Source organism: Mytilus galloprovincialis, chromosome 5 (genome assembly GCF_965363235.1).
Source record: "Mytilus galloprovincialis chromosome 5, xbMytGall1.hap1.1, whole genome shotgun sequence".
Classification (NCBI taxonomy): domain Eukaryota; kingdom Metazoa; phylum Mollusca; class Bivalvia; order Mytilida; family Mytilidae; genus Mytilus; species Mytilus galloprovincialis.
Genome location: NC_134842.1, coordinates 83,957,964 through 83,981,889, shown reverse-complemented (window position 1 = coordinate 83,981,889; position 23,926 = coordinate 83,957,964). Strand labels below are relative to the sequence as shown.

The window sequence follows — 23,926 nt, the reverse complement described above, 5'->3', positions numbered from 1 at the left end:
CGTCAAAAACTATGGTTTAAGGGAACGTCATTTGTGCATTTAGGGGCGTCGTCACTTCCGTTTCAATGTTGAGCGAATTGTTGGAAAACTATAATTCTATATTGTACGAATTATTCAGCAAATTAAATTCTCAAAATTGACAATCAGCACTGCTGTCATTAGGGAATTGTCATTAAGTACCTACAGAACAACCATTATTTCTAGTTTATCCTGCACAATGACGATCACTAAGACGCTTGATGAACGTAAATAGTGCAGGGATACAGGCGGTCCCCTCTATCTGGTAAATGACGTCATAAAGGCGCGCATAATTGACGAGTTTTTGCCGGTGACGGATGAACTCGAAAGTGGTCTATTAAATTTGCATTTTGGTTCATTCTTCAAAAATCCCTATTATAAATGCATGCATTAAGTTTTGCATATACAGTTAACGATATTTGCAATCTTAGTTCATTGATTTCCTTAGATTTTTCGAGAATTTCAATACAAATGTTAAATTTATTTGTTTAATACATGTTCAACATGTAATAATAAAAAAAGATGATAGAAAATTCACATGGACATGGTTTTATAACTTCAAATTGAACCCCCATTGTACTAGACAGACACAAGAGCCTTAGATGCTGCATTGAAATCTATGCTTCGTTCATTTTTCATGTTTTGTAGCCTTGTATAGGGCATTCAAAAACACACAGTTAAACAATTATCTGCTTCAAAAGTTTGACACATAGGAACATTTTCTGATATATGGTCATATACAGTTTGACCTGCCTAATCCCACACCTGAGTATTCCAACATCCTGCTTTAACGGATACATGTTCATGGTCCTAAAATATGCCTATCCTTGCAGAAAAAAACGGAGTATTCTGACACACTGCTTGATCCTACATTTTTTCTGGTCCCCCACTGTGTCGGATTGGGGCTGTTCCATTAAAACATACATGGCACCCATAGAAGGCACTTTAAAAACACAGTGACCACCTGTAGAAGTACTTTTAGAGTCAATTCAATAAAATATTTCACACCCATCCTTAGTGGCAAATTTAAGTTGCCTTCCATGGGTCCTATGTATGTTTTTATGGAACAACCCTTAGGTAAGATACACTGTATATAATATTATTGATCTGGAATGTAAATTTAGGTCCTTATACTAATAACTATGCCATATCTGTGTGCTAAACAAACCTTCCTTGATCCCCTGTAGCCTCTACACCAAAATGTTCACATACTGCAGGCCAAAACTTTTCTCTCCAATTTACAAAATCTTCTTCTATACTATAAAACAAGGAAACAAAACATATAATAAATACAGAGTGAGAAAATTAAGCACTTCAAATAATGTATTTGAAGTCAGAATATTCCATTAGAATATTAAAATAGAAACATTGCTGGTTGAAAAGTTTCAATTCTTTCCGTGGGAAAGTATCTGAATACTTTAAGAATATACTGTTGATCCAATTTTTCGTGGATTCAGGAAAACTTGCTTTTCTGTGAATATTTGATTTTGTGGTTTCACTAAAGTCTGCATATAGACCATTATTTCTGGTTTTCTTGTTTTCACCTTTTTTTCTGATTTTCTCGTGTTAAGTACGATGTGCGTGATTCGTGTTTCCCTTTATTTATTTTTCGTTGTTTCTTGTCTGTGCTGTTAATTAATTGCTTGTCCCACATTTAATTAAAAAGTAAACAAGGAATAATTCAAAGTCAGCCATGAAAACCAGGGTACTCCCACTTTCTCCATCTAAAATACTGGTTGCAATATCAATGATAAGACCTAAAGTACTGAAAGTGGTATTAAGGTGGTACCTAACACTACAGGGAGATAACTCTGTAAAGTGATCTAAACGTTTTGATAACGTTGTGTTGTAGTTAATGGAATATTAAGCTTCTCAGTGATCAAAATTGGTGTTTGTCAAATTGCGATATAACCAGTGTAATTTTTCCACCTTAAACACCATCAATCAATCAATCATCAAGATATTTATCAGATCTCCACCATAATATTACTTACTTGGCATCATCATCACCCATTCCAAGCTCAAACACACGTGTACCACCAAGCTCTTCTAATCTTTTGTCTACATATTTACCCATGGCATTGTAATGTTCATATGTTTTGTTTCCTAAAGCAAATACCTGTAATTGCAAAAAATATATAAATAGGACATAGATATAAGGAGAAGTGGTATGAGTACCAATGAGACATCTCTCCATCCAAGTCATAATTTGTAAAACTAAATCATTAAAGGTCAAAGTACGACCCAAAAAAATGACTTGCGTAAAATCATTCAAATGGGAAATCCAGCAGTCTTGTCTATGAAAAACAAGAAACGAGAAACATATATGAACCACATCAACAAACGACAACAACTGAACATCAGGTTCATCTACACATTATAATAATGAACTTTAGTATCATTTTGTCTGTACATATATAAATCATATTTTATTTAGCTGGTTGAGAATGATCAATATAAATTCAATATACTTTTTTATTTATCATTGTCTTGGTTTTTAACTGTTAATCAACATACAAATGACAAAAATTTAAATTCAAAATCAAATGGTAAATGTTGATTGTTGCTATAGTAGCTGAAAATTATACCAGCATATATTGCTTCATAAAAATATTTTTTTCTAAATTTCATAAAAAATTAACAATATTGAAATGAGATGAACATGTATATATAATTTCATAATTTACACATTTACATGTAGGTTACATTTTTAGTTTGAACTTTATGAGGTTTATAGTTTCCAATTATCAGGTTGCATAATGAAAATGTAAAATATGAGCTTCAAGTCACAGTATGATGCTTTTGTCGAGTGATCAGTGAATGAGTTCAAACAGGCTTCATATTGTGTTCAGCAGCTGATATTTTACTATATCAATACACAGACAACCAGACAATTGATCAATCAGGTTGTATTTGGGTTTTTTTAATAATAAAAACAAGTTGTTGGTTTTTTTTTCACCAGCAAATTGGACTATGACTGGTCAATTTTATCATTATGGCATTGCTGATATGTGAGGGTCAAAGTTAACGAGGCTGGGTCAACATATTTGACATCACAAATAAAATTGGGAAAGCCCAGATATATATATGCATTTTTATCTAGAGCTGAGCAGAGTGATTCAAACAGAAGGACAACTGATAAACACTGTTATCAACATAGCAGGCATATACACAGGCAAATTTCACTCACATCAATTTCACGTGAATTTAAATCCATGTGAATCTCACGTGAAATTCACATGAAAATTTTCACATGAGTTTCATGTATAAGCTCGATTGAAGTGAATCTCACGTGAAATTTTTAATGTGAATTTCATGCGAGATTCATGTGAAATTCATGTGAGCAAATTTTGCCTGTGTATTCAGAAGAGAAAGAGATATAAACCTACAGCAAATTTAACTCCAGAGAGATCTGTATCGCCACTCTGTAACCACTCGTAAAAGTCCTGAGCATTATCTGTTGGATCTCCTTCACCGTATGTCGCCATACAGAATAACGCCAACGCATTGTCTATCTCTGACAGACGGGATAGTTCATATAATTCACATTCTTCAGGATCGGCTACCATACCCTTCATACCGTACATTATAGAATCCTTAGCTAGTCTCCCAGCGAATTCTTCAGCAGTTCCTGTCTGTGACCCATAAAATACTATGACATTTCTTTTCTGAAACATATCAAATAAATTATGTTACAATTGATAGTTTGATACAATATTTATAAGCAGAAAATAATAACGTTAATACTTACAGTACCACTATTCTCGTCGTTAATCTATTATTTTTGGCTTGTCTTTCAAATAATCTTTAAAGTGCATTTTAAATATGAGGGGCCTGATTGGATGGGGGGGGGGGGGTCTCATCACGTTTCACAACATGATTTTTTTGGTTAATCAGGATTCACAAAAAGTAAATTTCCATGATCATGGATCACAAAAATATGAAGAAAAAAAAAATTTGTAGAAAAACAGATCTCGATAGAAAAGATTCGCAGATTACGAAGAACGAAAATAAGCCATCAGGCCCATCAAATATGGTGCATGCAATAGCTATCACCAAAACTAGTGTTTTGTTTTTTCTTTTTATAAATAGGACATATCAAATGTCTGATTCGAAGGAAACCATTTTTTTTATATAATAAAAACCTACATCAGATGAAACCAATTTTGTAACGACAATGATTTTGCTTTAGACACAACTTTTTACTAGGTAATAAAACAAGTACAAGAAAGCCTTCTTCTGATGAAGGTAAATAAACTTACAGAATTTTTCATTTTGTTGATAAAACTTGGGTCGTCAATTTTTCCTGCCATAGGTCTGTAAAAGAAAAAATATAATAAAATACTTTGTTAAACAAGAAAAATATGCAGGTTCTGTACCTGATCACAGTAAATGTAGTTGTTTTTCTTTTGCAGATTTCCTCTAGATATTAAAGTCGATAATTGAATATTTAAATTTGTAATAAATTATTATCCTTCATGTAAAAGAAAATAAAATAAGTCAGTGTTAAAGGCCTCACTGTGACCTTGAGATGAAGAACAGACATATAAGGGCTGTTCTATTACTTTTCTTTGTTTTTTATTGTTGTGCATGTGTGTACTGAATTTGTGTCATAGATGAATACCATATACTGTGAATTCATTATTATTCGTTGGATACCAATTTTCGTGGATTTCGTGGATACAGGAGAACCACAAATTTATATGTTCAACAAATTAGAAATTTTCTTAAGGAATGTATGCAGACTTTGACAAAAACCACGAAATTACATATCCACGAATATGCAAGTTTTCTTCAAACCACGAAAATTGGTACCCATGAAAATAAATAAATCCACAGTATCCTTTATTTTTCTACTAAGTCAACATGCATGATAAACATTAGATAGACTTGTATGTTTTAATAAAAACTACCCATTTCTTTCACCTTATTGAAAGAGATATGGATCCATTTACAGGTACTAATATTTAATTACAGTGCCAGTTATACTGAAAGCAGTCAGATTAATCTGTGGGTATGATAAGGTGGATTTCCAGTCTCCTTATACTAATTACTTTATATTTTTTTTACTAATTTCTGATATGCAGACCTAAAATAATTCCCGTGTGGAACTGTAAGTCATTTGTATTTTTGTCCATAAGAAAGTGATTACCAGTTTAGTCTGTAATACCTAGGACAAAGGTAGCTTAGACAATGGTGAAGTTTTATTACTTATTTTCCTCTTGTAGTCCGGTAGTAAATATATATTCCTTCCCTTCAACAGACATAATTATCAGCTATTGCTTTTCTGAGAAGCTAAAAATATGTGCAACATTAGTATCTGTAGTTTGTAGGGGGCCTTGCCGGTCTTAGTAGTTGTACTACTGTACCACTAGCCTGTCAACACTGAGAATGACAGTTTGAACCTTGCATGTGCAAGGTACATTGAACTCTATTGTTTAAGATAGCCATTTTTCATTCAAAAGTTCTCTCCGGGGAATCATTGAGAATCTTTAAACACCAAAAATTTTAAATCTGTGAAAATTTGTAATAACAATACGCTACTTACTGAACGACAAGTTTCTTAAACACTGGCTGTTCCTGTTTTTTGTTCTTAAAAAATAACCAATAGACAGCAAACCCTGCCAGCATCGATAAAATAAGGAGATCCAACGTGGAGAACCACGCCTCTTCCTCAGGCACTGGCACCTCTGTCACTGGGACGTCAGTCATTGGGATGTTAGGCACCTCGTCACTCATGGCTGTTATGTTTATTACAATAAAAGATATAAGTTGTTGATGAGGTTGTTTCTAGATGAAATCTGAAAATACAAAATAAAATTTTCATAAAACTTTTGTAAAATTTGACATGAATAAAATAACACATGTACCATCACAGGTGGATCATTCAGATTGTTGTATGTTATGACTAATAAGAGGTGCAAAGTTTAAACAAATGAGACAGTAATCCAACAACACAACGGAAAATATTTAGAAGTGTACCAGATTACCCAGTCTTTTTAAAGATATTTACCCTATAAGATGCCAAGCTTTAAATTCCAAGTTGTGAATGTAATTCTTAAAGAGACTATGTGCATATGAAATATTTCCTTCTTAAAGACGTTACGTACATATATCTTATATATTTCATACTTAAGCTTCTATAAATATCAGACATGGAAAGCTGTGAATAATCATGATAGAGAGGTTCATAATTTACTAAAAAAGATATATGAAGCTGTATTTAATTGATTATTTTTTAGTTCCCCCTCCCTTTTTGATCAAAATTAATTGAAAAAATTGAAAATACAGATAGAAATGAGTTTAGGGTCTATGATATTGTTACTGCACATGACAAAATTACAGACACAGTTAGGAAATCGTTGAAGGGAAACAAGTTAAACAATAGAAAAAAATATTGAGACTTTCTATAAATTGTATCCTAAGTTTATCCCAATGAAAATTAGAAAGCCTTGAACAGTTAAAATTCATTCAAATGGTATGGAATACTTAAATTACTTAGGATTGAACTTAAATATCTTTGACACAGTTAGTAAAGACCTTTCTATTATCTGGGAGATTTCATTCACTGTTGCGCATTATCCAGTTTACATGGACTAATTTGAACTTGTTTACAAAACTATATATAAAACTTGCATATCATTAAGGGAGACACATTTGATAAACTCCTTGTACATGTTGTTTATGCATTAGAATATGAAAATAATAACATGCATTTATTTTGCCATATCTTCCAAATTCTATTTTTAACTTATTCCTCCATGAAGACTTATAATTATAACAACTAAAATGATCAAACAAACAAGAATGTGTCCTAAGTACACGGATGCCCCACTCGCACTATCATTTTCCATGTTCAATGGACCGTGAAATTGAGTGAAAAATCTAATTTGGCATTAAAATTAGAAATATCATACCATATAGGGATCATGTGTACTAAGTTGCAAGTTGTTTGGTCTTCAACTTCATCAAAAACTACCTTGACCAAAAACTTTAACCTGAAACTCTCACTTTCATTTTCTATGTTCAATGGACCGTGAAATTGGGTAAAAAATATAATTTGGCTTTAAAATTAGAAAGATCATATAGGGAACATGTGTACTAAGTTTCAATTTGATTGGACTTCAGCTTCATCAAAAACTACCTTGACCAAAAACTTTAACCTGAAGTGGGGTGAACAAATGAACAGACGGACAGACGAACGAATGGACATACGGTTGAACAGAGGCACAGAACAGAAAACATAATGCCCCTCTACTATCGTAGGTGGGGCATAAATATGCACAATTGTTTGATCTGAGAGGAACATGTACACTATGTAATTTTAAAACAAATTCTGAATTCTTTTTCTCCATAAACTTGCATAGTAGAAGGCTATGTCTGTGAATATTTAATACATTGTACCAAGCATTTTCTACAAATCTACACATAATAACTAATAGAGGTGGATTTAGGGGGGTGGGGTTGGTGCCGAGGTCAGGGCCTTTATCCGAAAAAAATTGGTTGATTATATAGGGAATCACTGAAGCATGACTGGAGCAGGCCCCCTCTTAGGCAGTCAGTGGGCCCCCACTTATGAAAATTTCTGGATCCACCACTGACTATATATCCTCTCCCTCCATAATCAATTCTAATTCTTATTTTAATTTCCTTTGGAAAAAAATCAAGGATTTGTTCAAAAATTTTTTTAATAAATATATATATACAAACAAAATATTTGCGATCCTACATGTATTACTACTTTCTATATGAATATCAAGAAGTTAAACGTAAAAATGTAAGTATTGTTCAATCCTGCGAAATAAAGTCTCCTTGTAGTCTCTAACACAAATACGTCAATATGCAAATCAGAAATTTTTAATTGGACGATAACTTATCATCCAAATAAACATTACACTGTGTCGCAATTGTGTTATTTGCAGAGTAAATAAAATCAGTAATAAAATTGATTTTCTAAGTGACAATTGTTGTGGACATAAATTCACATCAAAGATTAACAACAGTCATTTGAAGCTGATGTAATTCCTACATGTTTTGTAGCTATTTGAAATGACATTTTGATCTGTCAGACATCATTATCAAAATGAGGAGATGTGGTAGGATTGCTAATTAGACAAACATCCACCAGAGGGAAAACGACAAGGTTGTCAACAACTAAGGGTCATTCACAGTCTTCAACAATGAACAAAACCTGTACGTTTGTATTGCTGTCTATGAATTAAAAATGTTGTGTGTGGTATGTCAATAAACAACCCAACAGCACAAAAAAAAGGTCCACCAGTCAGTTAGAAAAATTAATGAAATATTATCTTTTACATAGTACTTTCTAGCAAAGCCACTTGGGGCATTGTTGTTGGGTTGCTGTTTTATTGACTTAATTACCCCATGTGTATCTCCTTTCAATCATCATTTAAAAGTATTGATAAGAATTGTTTAAACACAGAAAATCAACCACATGGTGACAGTTATCAAATATAATTGTTGTCAAGAACTATTTTTTTCTCTTCAAATGCATTTGAAGAAATGAATATGATGTTTATATATGTCTGTGAGAGTGAACACCCATGAAATACTACTTAATGTTTACATTTAACAGTACTCTTTATAATTTCAAGTGTACATTGTAAGATATGTCCGAAAAATCAATACTTCTACATGTACTGAGTGTACTTAATGGATAAATGTATATTATTACAGAACCCCATTGTATAAAGGTCAATAATTATCTAGGACACAAACATACCTAGAAAACTGACAACAGGTTAATATTCAGCACATCATAATATAATAAATACTTCTACTACATGTTTTATAGACAGCTGAGTCAGTAAATTGACCATTAGATCAAAGTGTCAATCTCACCTTGGTCAACTTATTGTTTAGATATTTTTGTTAGACCTTGAAACAAAAAACTGTGACAAGCATGGCAGCAGAATACCTATAAATGTGGGCAAATGATTTATCAGAGAACCAAACATGTAGTTATTAAAATATATCTGTAGAAACCTTTTATCCACATACAGTGGTCCTGTTAGCCCAAAATAGAAGGGCGCTGCGCCCTGGGTGCCCCATAGCCGCGCCCTTCTGCCCTGACGCCGTTTTCCTAAAAAACCGTTTACCGTTTTAGTAAAATTGCCTTTTGTTTCATCAATTTCTTATATACATATATACTAAAACTCACTGCATTTCAATGCATTTTTTAAAACTAAGTTAAAGGAGACTGTTGTTCAGTGGTTGTCTTTTGTGGGTGTGGTTAATATGTGTTTCTCCTGCTTGTTTTTTTTTATGTAGATTAAACCATTTGTTTTCTTGTTTCAATTGTTTTACAAAAGTCATTTTCAGGCTTGCTGTTCGGTGTGAGCCAAGGCTCTTTGATGAAGGCTATACTTTGGCCTATAATTGTTTGCTTTTTACATATTGTATTGCATGACTCGATATGTATGATTTGTTTTTCTTGTTGTTATGTCGGTTTTAAAAGCTCTTCAGAGCTTATGTTTGTAATTGCTTGCTTATACCGACTCTAAATAAAGCTTTATGTCTTATGTCTAGGTCTTATGTAAACTTTGATGGAGTGTTGTCTCCCATGTCTCATTGGCACTCCTACCACATCTTCTTATTTATATCAAAATTTCAAGTCCCCTGTGGAAACAATGTCATAAGTAATGTCATAATAGATGTTCCTATTGGAACAAATATTCTGTACCCTTTATTAAGTTACCAACAAATACTGTAATATCGTTTTAAATCTATATGCATGTAGGTGAACAAGCTATGCAAGATTATGAAAATTATGTAAAGTTATGTAAAATTCTATTATTTAGTCTGAGTTTAAAAAGTTGTGTGAAAAAACAAATTCATACTTTAAAGTCAACACTTTTGAAATACCTCTTTTGTAATCCAATCAAACAGAGTTCAATGACACTGATTAAACCTACAGGTAAAAGGTAGAACAAGAAATTTATAAAAACATGTACCGTTTAATGAAGTTTAGATTTTGATAAATATAATATATAAGAAGAAATCATTATTTACAGAGGCAGATCCAGTCATTTTTAAAGGGGAGGGGGATCACAACCCAGGAAATAGACGGAGGGGGAGGGTGAATCCCAACCATATGTCCCCATTTAAATGCATTTATCGTCCAATAAAAGTGATCCGCCACTGACATCTATATTTTAACCTTATACCTTTGATTTATTAATATTCGTAGAAAACCTTTTGTTTTTATTTTGAGGGTACTTAAAAACTATTATTTTAAATAACTGCTTTAAACTTTGACTAGTTTGAGGGTATGTCCCCTTTTTCAAAATCCTGAATCTGCATCTGATTTGTAACTTTTAACATGCAAAGGAAACACATCAAGGACGTTAATCCTATTTTTAAGTACATTTAAGTTAAGTAAAAAAACAATGTAAAACAAAAATTAAACTACTACTTACCGTTTAAAGCATAACCTTTTAATCTGTGGTTTAAGATATCACTCATTTTGAATTTTCATTGAAATATGACCTACATGTACTAAGAAAACTACATTGTACCTTCACCATGTTCATAGTTAAAGGGAATATACATAACTATAAGCAAACAGTACGTTTAAACTCTTTACAATAAAGTCTTATGCAATTTTTTTAAAGTATTACTACCTACATTGAAAGTTGATCAATAAACTGTTTTAATTCAAGGGACTATTTCAAAACAATAATAAGTATTCCTGTAATATAGCAAATTTACAATTTGCTGTTTACTCCTAAAAAATATGGGTTTACAGGCTATAATTATGAAAAATATTTGGTTTGTTTTTCATGTTGGTAATTTGATGAAAAATAATTTTAAGCCCCAATCTGTTTTGAAGTAGCCAAAAAAATCAGCCCATCAGTTTTCTCTTTAGAACTACTGTTTACATTTGCCTATATTTTACCATGCAGGGACTTTTGATAAGTTTTATATTTACTGTATGGGAAACGCAGTGATGTCACCTGTACAATGTAGATTACATCATCTTCATTTTGGTCTCTGGTTGAAAGTTGTCTCATTGTCAAACCTATTTTTTTAATTTTATTTAAGAGTCACTAATAACTTCTACCTTTCCCTAAAAGGATGATCTGACATTTAAAAATACCAAAAATTGTGCTCATTGTTGAATGCAGTAATGTTTCCTGTACAATGTAGATGTTGACATCCCCTTCAATTTGGCCTCTGGTCATGCTGGTGGATAGTTGTCTCATTGTCAAACCTTTTTTTAAGAGTCACTACCATGACTACGGTACATTGTAATAACTTCTAGATTATTCTTCTCCCAAAAGGATGATAAATTAACGTTTAACAAAAAATGTTTAAAAATACTGTAAATATATATATCTAAAAAAAAAAAAGATCTGAAACAAAAAGTCTAATTTTCTACATTGTAAATGTACTCACTTACCATGCTTACCATAACTCAGAGTAATAATTTAATTCCAAAATTTATGTGAAACATGTGAAAGCATCCTCAGTATTTGCAAGCAACAAATAAACATATATGAAGGTCAAAGATAATTTAAACTAAACAACCCTGAGAAAATTAATACCGCTGATACTACATACTGGTATTATACATGTACATGTTATATATATCAAATTTTCATAAAATAAGGGCAGCCATAAGAATCTTTTATTTCATATCAAATCTGACATTGAGAGTTAGTGATTTCAAATACTAAACACAATACATTATTTACCTTATAATATTTTGTTCTCATTTGACAGGATGACAGGTGTTTGACTTATACAGGTCAAGTTACAAATGTAGGTCACAATATAAGTTCTCATACAAGATACAAATGAGATATAAAATAACAAATTGAGGGGTATACCGTAACTCAACTTTGACACACATTGAAAAACAAGAATGTGTCCCCAGTACACAGATGCCCAATCCGCACTATCATTTTCTAGGTTCAGACTGGGAAAAATGGGGGAAAATCTCTAATTTGGCATCAAAACTAGAAAGATCATATCATAGGCAACATGTGTACTAAGTTTCAAGTTGATTGGACTTTAACTTCATCAATCAAAGCCTTAAAGGCTGTAAAAGCAATTGCTGCCATGTTAATGTTTGGGGACTTTTATTTTTCATCCACATATATACAAGAATTAAACCTGACATGAGTGTTGTCTAGTTAAAAGTAAGAAGGTTTTAACTTTATATAAATAAAAGACTTTAGCAGAAAGTCATTTTTAATATGTTTTATATTTCACAAGGAGACAACACGTTTACCAGGCTAAAGTTGGGGTCAAATATACATGTGCTGAAACATATAACTCAAAAAGAAATCATCATGGATTATCCCCTGGTAGTGTTTGTAACTTCCTTGGCAATAATTTCCTTTATTGATTTAATTTTAACAATTTTCATTATTAATTTATATTTAACCATTAACACAAATGATTAAGTTAAAACATTTCAACTTTCCAGACGCAAATGTTAAAAAACGGGAAAGAAATAAAATATCTTACAAGACATAAACATGTAAAGAATAAATGTATATTTCAGCTTAATAAAAATATTTTCATAATGTTACTTTGTCATCATTTTTAAAACTAAGTTCCAAACATTATTGCTCAGTTGATATGTGTCCTTCTGATGCCGTACGAGCACAGGCACTTGTTTCTATCCATAGGAAGGTCGATTATCCATATAAATAGTTTTATTTGGATAGTCGACCTTCCTATGGATAGAAACAAGTGCATGTGGGTACGAGTAACTACAATTCTCATGCAATCCCTAAAAGGGGGGTCATCACAGACAAACATGACATTAAATCGTTATCACTGAACTAGTATATATATTGTATAGGGGCCAGCTGAAGGACGCCTCCGGGTGCGGGAATTTTTCGCTGCATTGAAGACCTGTTGGTGACCTTAATTCTGCTGTTGTATGTTTTTCTATGGTCGGGTTGTTGTCTCTTTGACAAATTCCCCATTTCCATTCTCAATTTTATTATACGAACAAGAACAAACAGCTCTACGTTGCTTTGATATTTATCAATTTTCAGGAAACATTGCGAAAAATGATCTTCAATATTTCGAAAACATGTGAAATAAAATTGCTAACACAGTGGACCGTCGAGTGTCAACAAACGTAGTAGACTTGTTCACTGAAAAGACGAGGATAATGGTTTCATCTGACATTTGTTATGCAAACCCAGTTTTGATCATGATATTTAAAAAGACGTACTTTTTTTCAATCTATGTATTAATAAACTAGAAAATTCCAAATTGTAAATATCTCTTCATCTGGACCGACTTGGCATCTACTACGTTTGGACGGGTCCATTTCATTAGTAAGGTGATCGATAAATATTACGGAGTTTTGACAGAAAAGGAAAACGAACTTATTGTTATGTGTTTCTGTTCTGTACAGGTATTCACCTCCGTTTAATCGGAGCACTCCACTTATCGGATGAGCAATTTAATTTACACACCGAGATTGCGGATATCTTTAGCAAGTGCATGTGGGTACGAGATAACTTTAGCAAGTTCAACAAGGGTTTCGTTCCGCTAAATTATTTGCGCAAATAAAGTTTGTCTATTTTTAGATTACAGGTAATAATTTGACACTACGCATTAACCTGTGTAGTGATTTTGATTTTACGATAAATGTATGAATGAACGATAATTTTATGAATGAACAAGAGCACCTGACCTCTTAAAGAAACACAAATTAAACATAAAAAAACCGTATTTATTAGGAGATAATTCAGTTAAATTTTCAATACTAAATCAACAACTGAAATGAATCCATATTTTGTTGAAACATCGTACGAACGGCGGAAAACGGAATCGCATTTATAAAAATGTACTTTTTTTCACTCGGACTTCTATGTTATTTGATAGTCAAACGGTTGACCCTTTAAATACAAAAATACATCTACAAGAACATATTCTGAAACTTCTTAAATCCACTAACTTTTTTTTAAAGTTTCAAGCTATGTATTGCATTAGAAAACATACATAGGTGTTAAAGAATGACTGACCAGGAGCCTGTTTAACAAAATACTATGGCTTGATCTGGGCGGAGTCTCTGATCTGGGTCACAAAGATGGCCATACCCGACGGCATAAAAGCAATTGCTTTAAAAACTACCTCGACCAAAAACTTTAACCAAAACTTTAACTTGAAGCAGGACGCATGGATGGACAGAGGGATGGAGGGACGCACAGACAAGGAAATATAATGCCCATAAATAGGGTAAAAAAAGTGTTTTTAGATGCACTGCAGATAAGTTTACAAGTTCAATGTATGTGTATCCCAGCTTAGTAAATACTTCCCTTCTGTATTTTCTGTACTCCACTCTCCCATTAAAGTCATGCCCTATGTATTTTAACTTCTAGAAAATTATACAATATCTCAGGGTCATTACACCATGATGTAAAGGTGAGGGGCATAAATATAATATCTCCATAGAAATGAGGCTTTATTTGATTTGCAAATGCTAATACATGTAATAGTAATGGATACCAAATATCAGTGAATTAATTAACATATGGTGGTGAACAATCTAAATAAATCTCTCACTCACTCAGTTTTTAATGTTTGGTTGCTGCGTGGGCAGGGTTGGCAAAAACCCGGGTTTTATGAGTATTGCCCAGCCCAGTGGGAAATACTGGGAAAACCCGGGTTTTACTGGGTTTTAATGGGTAATACTGGGCAATACTGGGTAATATAAAATACTGGCCTGAATTTTAAAGAGGATTCAGTGATCAAACTCAATTGCAATACATTTAAGATATTTATAAACACATTTTGATTTATAAATTAGTTTTCTTGTTTGAGAGTGATAATACAAGTTTATATACATTTGAAAAAGTACTATTCTTGCAACTATGAGACAAGTAAACATGTAGGCAAGCATTACACAAATATTAATGGAAAAAGCCTTTATCAATAATTCTCTTCTTAAAGTCTATTAAATCACCCTCCCGTCTAGATTGGTCAAACGTTACTGTTAACATAAATTCAAAGAATTCATTTTTCAAATGTATATATCTTACATTAAGAATTAACAAGAAAATGTAAGAAAAATTACTTTTGCATAATTTATATGTACATGTACATCACTAATTAATAAGTAATTATTCAGATTAGGACATTGATATGTTTATATAACAATATTCAGCCTTTTCATTTCTATAAGGGTTAATGACTTGACCCTGTAGGGTGTTTATTTAGCAATATGATTGCATAGACATTTAAATTTATAATTCACATAAACACTTCTGTAAAATGCATTTTTTTTAAAGTTTGGATAGTTGAAACAATTAATAGATGGAAATTAACAAGGTATTAATAATCCTAAAATATTCAAATTTTGTATTCTGCCTACATAGAAGTAGTGGAGAAAAGAATGAAATTCAATCTTCTAGAAACATGACTCTTAATGGTTATCTGTATAAAATGTATATATTTAGCTATAATACTTTGAAACTACAACAAGACTTTACTATTTTGTGTTAAAATAAGCTTAAAAAGTCTTATTGCCCAGTATTACCCATTTCTGGGAGTATTGCCCAGCCTTGGAAAACCCAGGAATTCCCGCCTGGGTTTTCCCGGGCTGGTAATACTTTGCCAACCCTGTGCGTGGGAGATCTAATTTTAATTAAATTGGGTGGTGAATAGCAAAAGAAAACAAAAGTAGAGGTCCTACACGTTCAAGGATGGTGTACATTTTGCACTTTTTTAACAATGTAGAACCATGGTGAGGATAATTTGATGATTGGGGTAGACACTTAGGTTACAATTTTTTTAAGTCGAACTATCATGGGGACAGGGGTGCACAGTCACAAAACTGGTCATGGTGATGCCTGTATGTAATGAAGCTTGAATGTATAACAAAAGAGACAATCAATTGCAGATTAATTTCAAGTTGCACTGTTTAACTAGAGGCTCTAAAGAGCCTGTGTCGCTCACCTTGGTCAATGTGAATATTAAACAATGGACACAGATGGATTCATGACAAAATTGAGTTTTGGTGATGGTGATGTGTTTGTAGATCTTACTTTACTAAACATTCTTGCTGCTTACAATTATCTCTATCTATAACAGTACTTTCTGTGGAAAATGTTATTGAAAATCTTCAAATTTTAAGAAAATTGTTAAAAATTGACTATGAAGGGCAATAACTCCTTAGGGGGTCAATTGACTATTTTGGTCATAGGGACTTATTTTTAGTTCTTACTTTGCTGTACATTATTGCTGTTTACAGTTTATCTCTATCTATAATAATATTCAAGATAACAAAAAAAACAGCAAAATTTCCTCAAAATTACCAATTCAGGGGCAGCAACCTAACAACCGATTATCCAATTCATCTGAAAATTCCAGGGCAGATAGATCGTGACCTGATCAACAATTTTACTTCCTGTCAGATTTGCTCTTAATGCTTTGGTTTTTGAGTTATATGCCAAAAACTGCATTTTACCCCTATGTTCTATTTTTAGCCATGGCGGCCATCTTGGTTGGTTGGCCGGGTCACCGTACATATTTTTTTAACTAGATACACCAATGATGATTATGGCCAAGTTTGGTTAAATTTGGCCCAGTAGTTTCAGAGAAGAAGATTTTTCTAAAAGATTACTAAGATTTAAGAAAAATTGTTAAAAATTGACTATAAAGGGCAATAACTCCTTAGGGGGTCAATTGACCATTTTAGTCATGTTGACTTATTTGTAGATCTTACTTTGCTGAACATTATTGCTGTTTACAGTTTATCTCTATCTATAATAATATTCAAGATAATAACCAAAAACGGTGAAATTTCCTTAAAATTACAAATTTTGGGGCAGCAACCCAACAACGGGTTGTCCGAATCATCTGAAAATTTCAGGGCAGATAGATCTTGACCTGATAAACAATTTTCCCCTCTGTCAGATTTGCTCTAAATGCTTTGGTTTCAGAGATATGAGCCAAAATCTACATTTTACCCCTATGTTCTATTTTTAGCCGTGGTGGCCATCTTGGTTGGTTGGCCGGGTCACGCCACACATTTTTTAAACTAGATACCCCAATGATGATTTTGGTCAAGTTTGGTTAAATTTGGCCCAGTAGTTTCAGAGGAGAAGATTTTGGTAAAAGTTAATAAAAAATTACCTCTTTTTTCAGTATTTCATCAATATACATGTTCAAATAAAAATATAATAATTAGGATTAAAATAAAACGCTTTATTTCTTCAAAAGATATATATTGTTATGTTTATATTTTGATTTGTATGTCTCAAAACAAGGGCTAAAAAAAACATAACAATCCAACAGTTTAACACTGATTTTCACCATAACTCAAAAGACCCCATATAACCTTAAATACAGAGGTACATGTATGTAGACAGATCCTGAGTAGGTATACATTTAAGTTTTCAATACTAGGACAAATTATAATTGTGTCCTCTTTTTTGCCTTTGAGTGAGCTCCTGCTCTTCGAAAGATTATACATTCAATGTACAAATGAACACAATAGACTCAACTTATAGCATCCTGTTTTGTTAATCTATATCAAAAGTGAGAACAGGCAATGACAAAATATGTCATAAGATAAATGTGTGGTATAAACAATTTTCTACGATTCTGTAACCAAATGAAGATATGCAGATTGACTGTTTCTATTTGTATGAAATAATTTTGATGATCATTTATGACCCATCAGGTAAAAGCTTGGGGGTGGTAAGGCCTAAAATAAAATATTGTTTGTTTCCCCAATCCCGACCGACCCTGCAAAAACAGTGCTACTCATAAAATTTTATTGTCAAATTTAAGTTAAATATTATTTTATTCATTTCCGATTTTCAGGTTTGCAGGATCGTCCAATGTTGTTCAAGCTTTTTGGAAGAAATAAAAGTATTTCCCTATCTTCCGACCCACACCTGGCTTGGCAGGATCAGGATTGGGGAAACAAACAATATATTAATTTAGGCCTAAACTTGTCATAAATTTGTCACCAGTTAAAAATTTTGCACTTTACTTTTTTTACTTTTACAAATTTGAATGCATGAATGACAAGAATTGATCAGAAATCATGAGATTTTCTTTATTTCATAAATGGAAAAAATATCAAATACTAGCCAAAAAAATGCACAGTGTACAGGATGGTTAACTTACAATCAATGTACGTTAATTAATCACACATGTAATGTTGTATTTAAGGCCTGTTCACGGTTAGGTATGCCATATTGGTTAGGGGGGAGATTTTCTTTTCATAATGGAGGTACAAATGGTGTGAAAAATACGGGAAAACATTGTTAAAACAGAGCAGTTGTTTTGAAACATGCATCCACCTCTTTCAAAATAATCTGCCCCCTATCCAGTATGACCGAACTAACTGTGAAAGGGCTTTCATAATATCAAGTTTTGACTCCAGAATTAACATTTTTCGATAGGTGTGGTAGAAAATCCAGGTACTTGGTCAAGCAGGAGCAATGTAATTTAGTAAACCAAAGATTTTAATCAGTCCATTTTGAGGGAAAGTTGACTGTTAAATGCTTTCTACACATAACAAAATCATCAAAAAATAGTAAATTTCCTCCCAAATTGCACAGATCATATATTTGATTCTACTTATTTTTGGATACTCATAATTGACAGAGTACCTGCACGGAGTACATGTAGGTAACCTGTCAAATAATTTTAAAACCTGAAGTCAAAAGTGGATAATAACATGAAAATGGTACAAACAATGTACATTGTACAAGCATGACAAGTAGCACATTTTATTTTTGTTATTGTGTCAGGATCTTTACATCAACAGTCAAAGTTAAACAAATTTGTCATCGAAATATGACTTTAAATAGAAATGACACAGTTTACATCATCTATTAGAATGATAGTAATTATGGAAAGGTCATAATCTAGATCGACAATTTGTCACGTAATCATTACGATGAGAATTTTATGCCGCTTAGAAAAGTAACATATTAAGGCTTAATCATGTTTTCCACAGTATAAAATAATGACATTAAGATTTAAAGCCAGTATATATACAATGAATTAAAGATTTATCACTGTAAATACAATTTTACTTCACTAATCACTATGGGTCTCGTCCTGCAATTATCCTAATTCTACTGTTTATACTTTGTTTATGCTAATTATACATTACCTGGCTTGTTCTAAGTCGTATGATGTAAATAATTAATAAACTCGTTTCATTGATATTAGTAGAGATTCACAGATTTTACATAACCCTGGCCTTGGGGCCTTAATCCTTCCAATGGGTTAACGAAAATTATCACCGGATGTGAGAATGGATATTTATAATAAAACTTATCCGAAAGTAAGCCGTATTTTTTCCGAATTTCACTATAAGGCTCTGGTGGGATTTTTAAGTCAACGGTTATTTAAAGCAACTGATTTTATTAAGGGGGTATTTATACTTTGGAAACCGTTTTTTAATCGACCCAAATCAAATAAGCAATAAAGAAAAAGTCAATCATAAATTTAAAAAAATACACCTGTGTCTAACCAGAGACATATATACACATACAATAGATCATCCTATTTTTGTCATAACCCTATATATATTCTATATTATAATCATCATATAACCTGATTCTTCAGCTTTATCATCAAGATAGTAAAAACAGTTTTGCTGTCCATAGGGATCACCCTATCTTACACATAGCTTACATACTCTGTGTCATCTGTGCACCAATTTATATTTGTTCGTCAAACGTCAAGGATAGTAAATACTGTTTTGCTGCCCAAAATCTACCAAATTTCTTAGAGAAAGGAAAACAACAAAGTAAACAAATTTATCAAGTCACATTAGCTGAGGAATAGTAAAGACTGCTTTGCTGTCCAAAATTTATCCAGAGTTATTGAGAAAGAAAAGGCACTCCAGTAAATAAATCTGTCAACTTATATTGGCTTCACAATAGTAAAGACTGCTTTGCTATCAAAAAAAAAAAAACAAAACAAAACACAAACAACAAATAAATTTATCCAGAGTTATTAGAGAAAGGAAAGGAACTTCAGTAAAAATTGTCAAGTTCATTGGCTTCAAAATAGTAAAGACTGCTTTGCTGTCCAAAATTTTATCTAGTCTTATTGGAATAAGGAAAGGACCCTCAGTAAATAATTTTTGTCAAGATTTAATAGCTTCAGTATAGTAAAGACTGCTTTGCTGTTATCTGATTCTAAAATGTCTTCTCCAAGGAGATCACACAGAGAGAAAATCTCTCCATATAGATATACACCAAGTCTAGCAGTTGCAAAACATAAAGCACGACAAAAAAACAGGGAACGTTTGCAACTATCTAGTCAATTTACTCCAAATAGATTAACTCAAGGGAAATCAACAGTGACTAATTACTCACTAAATCCAACCAAAGCAGCCCAAAAAATGATTGATGCTACTGAACAGCTCAATGTACAGGCTGAATTCAAAAGAGGAACCCTTGTTATGAAATTCTCTTCTGCTGCGTTTCTGATGTTTCACAAACATACTCTTGCTTTCTATGAAAAATCAAGTAGATTAACAGCTATATCTCATTTCAAAAGGGACAAAAACAATCTCATAGTGGAAGAATCACTCAGTATTAAACCAATCACAAATGATAAGGTTGGTAGGAGACAAGCTTACAGAATCAATTTATACAAAACTGCATTCTCTGTTGAAGCAAATGGTAGAGAGATTAAGGACTTTATTAAGAATGACCTACATGAAATTTTAAGTACATTACCATCTATAGAATTTTTAAACAATATGAACACAGCCATACAAGATTCATGTAAATCTTTCTTGTCTGATCAGGACTCTAACAATTGGATACAATCAGATAACATTTCTTCCCATTCTGCAATTGTACCTACATCCAGTAGAGATGAAAATGATCCTCTCCTGACCAATTTAAACAGATCTCAAAATTTGACATCAATTGAGACAATAGTAGCAACAGATTCTACCCAATCTCACAAAAACTGTGCTAGTTTCTCTGAGAACATAATCGACTTCGAATTTATCATGTGTATCACTTGTGAAGAAAAATTCCATTTTCAATGTCAAAACATAACTTCTGATCAATACAAATCTATGAGTATTGATGAATTGGAACAATTCAAATGCACACAGTGTAATTCGTTAATAAATGACCTATCCATCTCAGAAATAGAAACAGATCCCGGAAACATGGCTCAATTTACTGGTTCCTCATGCTCCCCAGATACTTTGGTGAAAACAGTTCAGATAAACAGAAATCTTGAAAAATCTCCAAAATCAGACCCTTATTGTGGGAATTCTAAAGACACGCAACAAGACCATACAGGAAAACAAGTTCATACTGCTCAACAACAATCAACTAATATAGGAGCTCTAAGAAACAACTCTTCTCCAATTTTGCACACAGATAATAACTCAATAAAACAACCTAAACAAACTGGACCAAAGAAACAAAAGATACTGAAGCAAGATGATTTAAAATCCAAACTCGCCGTAGCAGAAGCACATATTGCCCCTCTAGAGAACACCATACTAGATAATAATAACTTAATCAGAAACATGAAACTGACTCAGCTCGGTCAAAATGATTACCACCAAAATGGACCTGACCTTCATAATTATAGACAGACCCCATCATCAATCAGTGCTAACTGTTCTAATTGTCACTGTTCACAAGTGGATAACAGAATCAGAGACCTTGAGCGTGAAATGTCAAATTTGACACTGCAACACCTTGAAAATCAATTCTTCACACTTGGGCAACAAAGTCAAAACCAAGTTAACCTGCAAGCCACAGCACATATGAACCAACAAGACCCTGTACATACAATACACTCTCAACATGTTGTTCAACCTTCTCCAACTTCACTGCAAAACCATTGGTTACAACAACCAGTTCATCTTTTATTCCAGCAGACAGTTCCAGCTCCACCACCTTATATGTTTAGACAACCAAGCAGAACTCAAATAGCACCGTCACAAAACATACCAAATAGTCACATGCAAGCCCAGCATCCTCAAATGATATATCATAGAGCTGCAGTTGCAACACAATTATCTCCCTTGGATAGTAATAACAGTATTGCTGTCACTCCATCAATTCATCCTCATTCTCAAACTCACCACATGTCCTCTACTCAAGGAAAGGTACAGATAAATACATCTGGTAATAAAATTGTACCAGAGCTTATCACAAAATCTTACGTTTCTAATGACATAAGTAACAGTTCATCAGGAGATAGTAAAAACAGTTTTGCTGTCACTCCATCTAATCATCTTCATTCTCAAATTCACCACATGTCATCTACTCAAGGAAAGGTACAGATAAACACATCTACTGATAAAAATGTACCAGAGCATATCACAAATTCTTATTCTTTTGTTCCTAATGTCTTAATTAGGGACTGTTCAATATTTATCAGATGGATGGGCCGGTGCAAAATGGGGCGGGGCAAGCACTTTTTTTGTGGAAATATTTGGATGGGCAAGAACTTTTTTTTAGATATTTAGTGGATGGGCCAGAACATATTTTATAGGAAAAATTTTGCTATCAATTTTATTGGTTTGTAGGATATTTCTTTTGCAGGCACTCAAAACATGTCGCAACAAACTGGTAGCTTGGCTCATTTCTGTCAATTTTAAGTATTTAATTAAGGAATAAAAAGTGGAATTTTCTGTTTAGACTATCTTTTAAATTATTTTGACCTTATAGAATACCAAATTGTTTAATAGTTTGGTGTATTGCGGTAAAATTTATGGATTTAAGTTATAGGTAAGAAAAAAAAGCTCAAATTTTTAGATAAAGCTAAATTCAGATAGTAAACTTTAAATGTTTTTTCTAACTTTTTCAAATCAACTTGGATTTTCCTAAAACTCTTCAGCTATCTCATTTATATATTGATCTTATAAAAAGCCAGGTTGCTTGGTAGTTAGGTGTATTGCTGTTAAATTTATAGATTTAATTAATAGGTAAGAAAAAAAAAGCTCAAATTTTAAGTTTAGGCTGAATCTTAAGATAGTCATCTTTGATTTTTTTATAACTTTTTTAAATCAACATGGACTTTCATAAAACTCTACAGCTATTTCATTTATATATTGATCTTACAGAATGCCAGGTTGATTGGTAGTTTGGTGTATTGCTGTCATTCTTATGGATTTAATAAAAAGGTTAAAAAAAAAGCTCAAATTTTCAGTTTAGGCTAAATCCAGATAGTCATCTTAAATTTTTTTTATAACTTTTTCAAATCAACATGGATTTTCATAAAACTTTACAGCTATTTCATTTATATATTGATCTTATAGAATGCCTAGTTGTTTGGTAGTTTGGTGTGTTGCTGTCATTCTTATGGATTCAATAAAAAGGTTTAAGAAAAAGCTTAAATTTTCAGTTTTTGGTTATTTCAAGATAGTCATCTTTAATTTTTTTCATAACTTTTTTAAATCAACTTGCATTTTCATAAAACTCTACTGCTATATCATTTTTATATTGATCTTACTGAATGCCAGGCTGTTTAGTACTTTGGTTTTTTGCTGTCATTTTATGGATTTAGTTAATAGGTTGAAAAAAGCTACAATTTTAAGTTTAGACTAAGTTCAGATGGTCATCTTTCATTTTTTTATAACTTTTTCAAATCAACTTAAATTTTCATATAACTGTACAGCTATCTCATTTATATATTGATATTAAAGAATGCCAGGTTGTTTTATAGTTTTGTGTTAAGCTGTCAAATTTAGGGAATTAATTAATAGGCGAAAAAGGCTGCATCATTAAAGTCAAAAACATGTCTGCCTATATTTGCTTGAAACGACCATATTAAATTTCTTTTTTGAAAAGTAGAATAGATAAAGGGACATTGATATTTAAACTATAAACATGTTCTTTTATTAGGACAATAATTAGTAATTCAGTATATGATAATATGTTTACTAGCCCAAGAGTTATTG

At 32.3% G+C, this 23,926-nt stretch overlaps 1 protein-coding gene across 3 annotated transcripts in view; it reads right to left on the bottom strand.

The window, feature by feature from the left end:
* LOC143076556 (NADPH--cytochrome P450 reductase-like) overlaps positions 1 to 19,295 on the bottom strand; it is a 37,313-nt gene extending 18,018 nt beyond the window's left edge. For 2 of the 3 annotated variants that reach the window (XM_076252381.1, XM_076252382.1), the window contains exons 1-6: positions 19,145 to 19,295; positions 5,567 to 5,819; positions 4,281 to 4,335; positions 3,408 to 3,686; positions 2,013 to 2,137; positions 1,187 to 1,276 (exon numbers count right to left, since the gene is read on the bottom strand). In XM_076252381.1, the coding sequence (XP_076108496.1) occupies positions 1,187 to 1,276; positions 2,013 to 2,137; positions 3,408 to 3,686; positions 4,281 to 4,335; positions 5,567 to 5,757 (740 nt within the window). In that variant the 5' untranslated portion in view covers positions 5,758 to 5,819; positions 19,145 to 19,295. Of the gene's footprint in view, positions 1 to 1,186; positions 1,277 to 2,012; positions 2,138 to 3,407; positions 3,687 to 4,280; positions 4,336 to 5,566; positions 5,820 to 10,457; positions 10,585 to 19,144 lie in introns of those variants that run through there. The other variant, XM_076252383.1, reaches the window with a different exon arrangement.
* Positions 19,296 to 23,926: the final 4,631 nt, after the last annotated feature.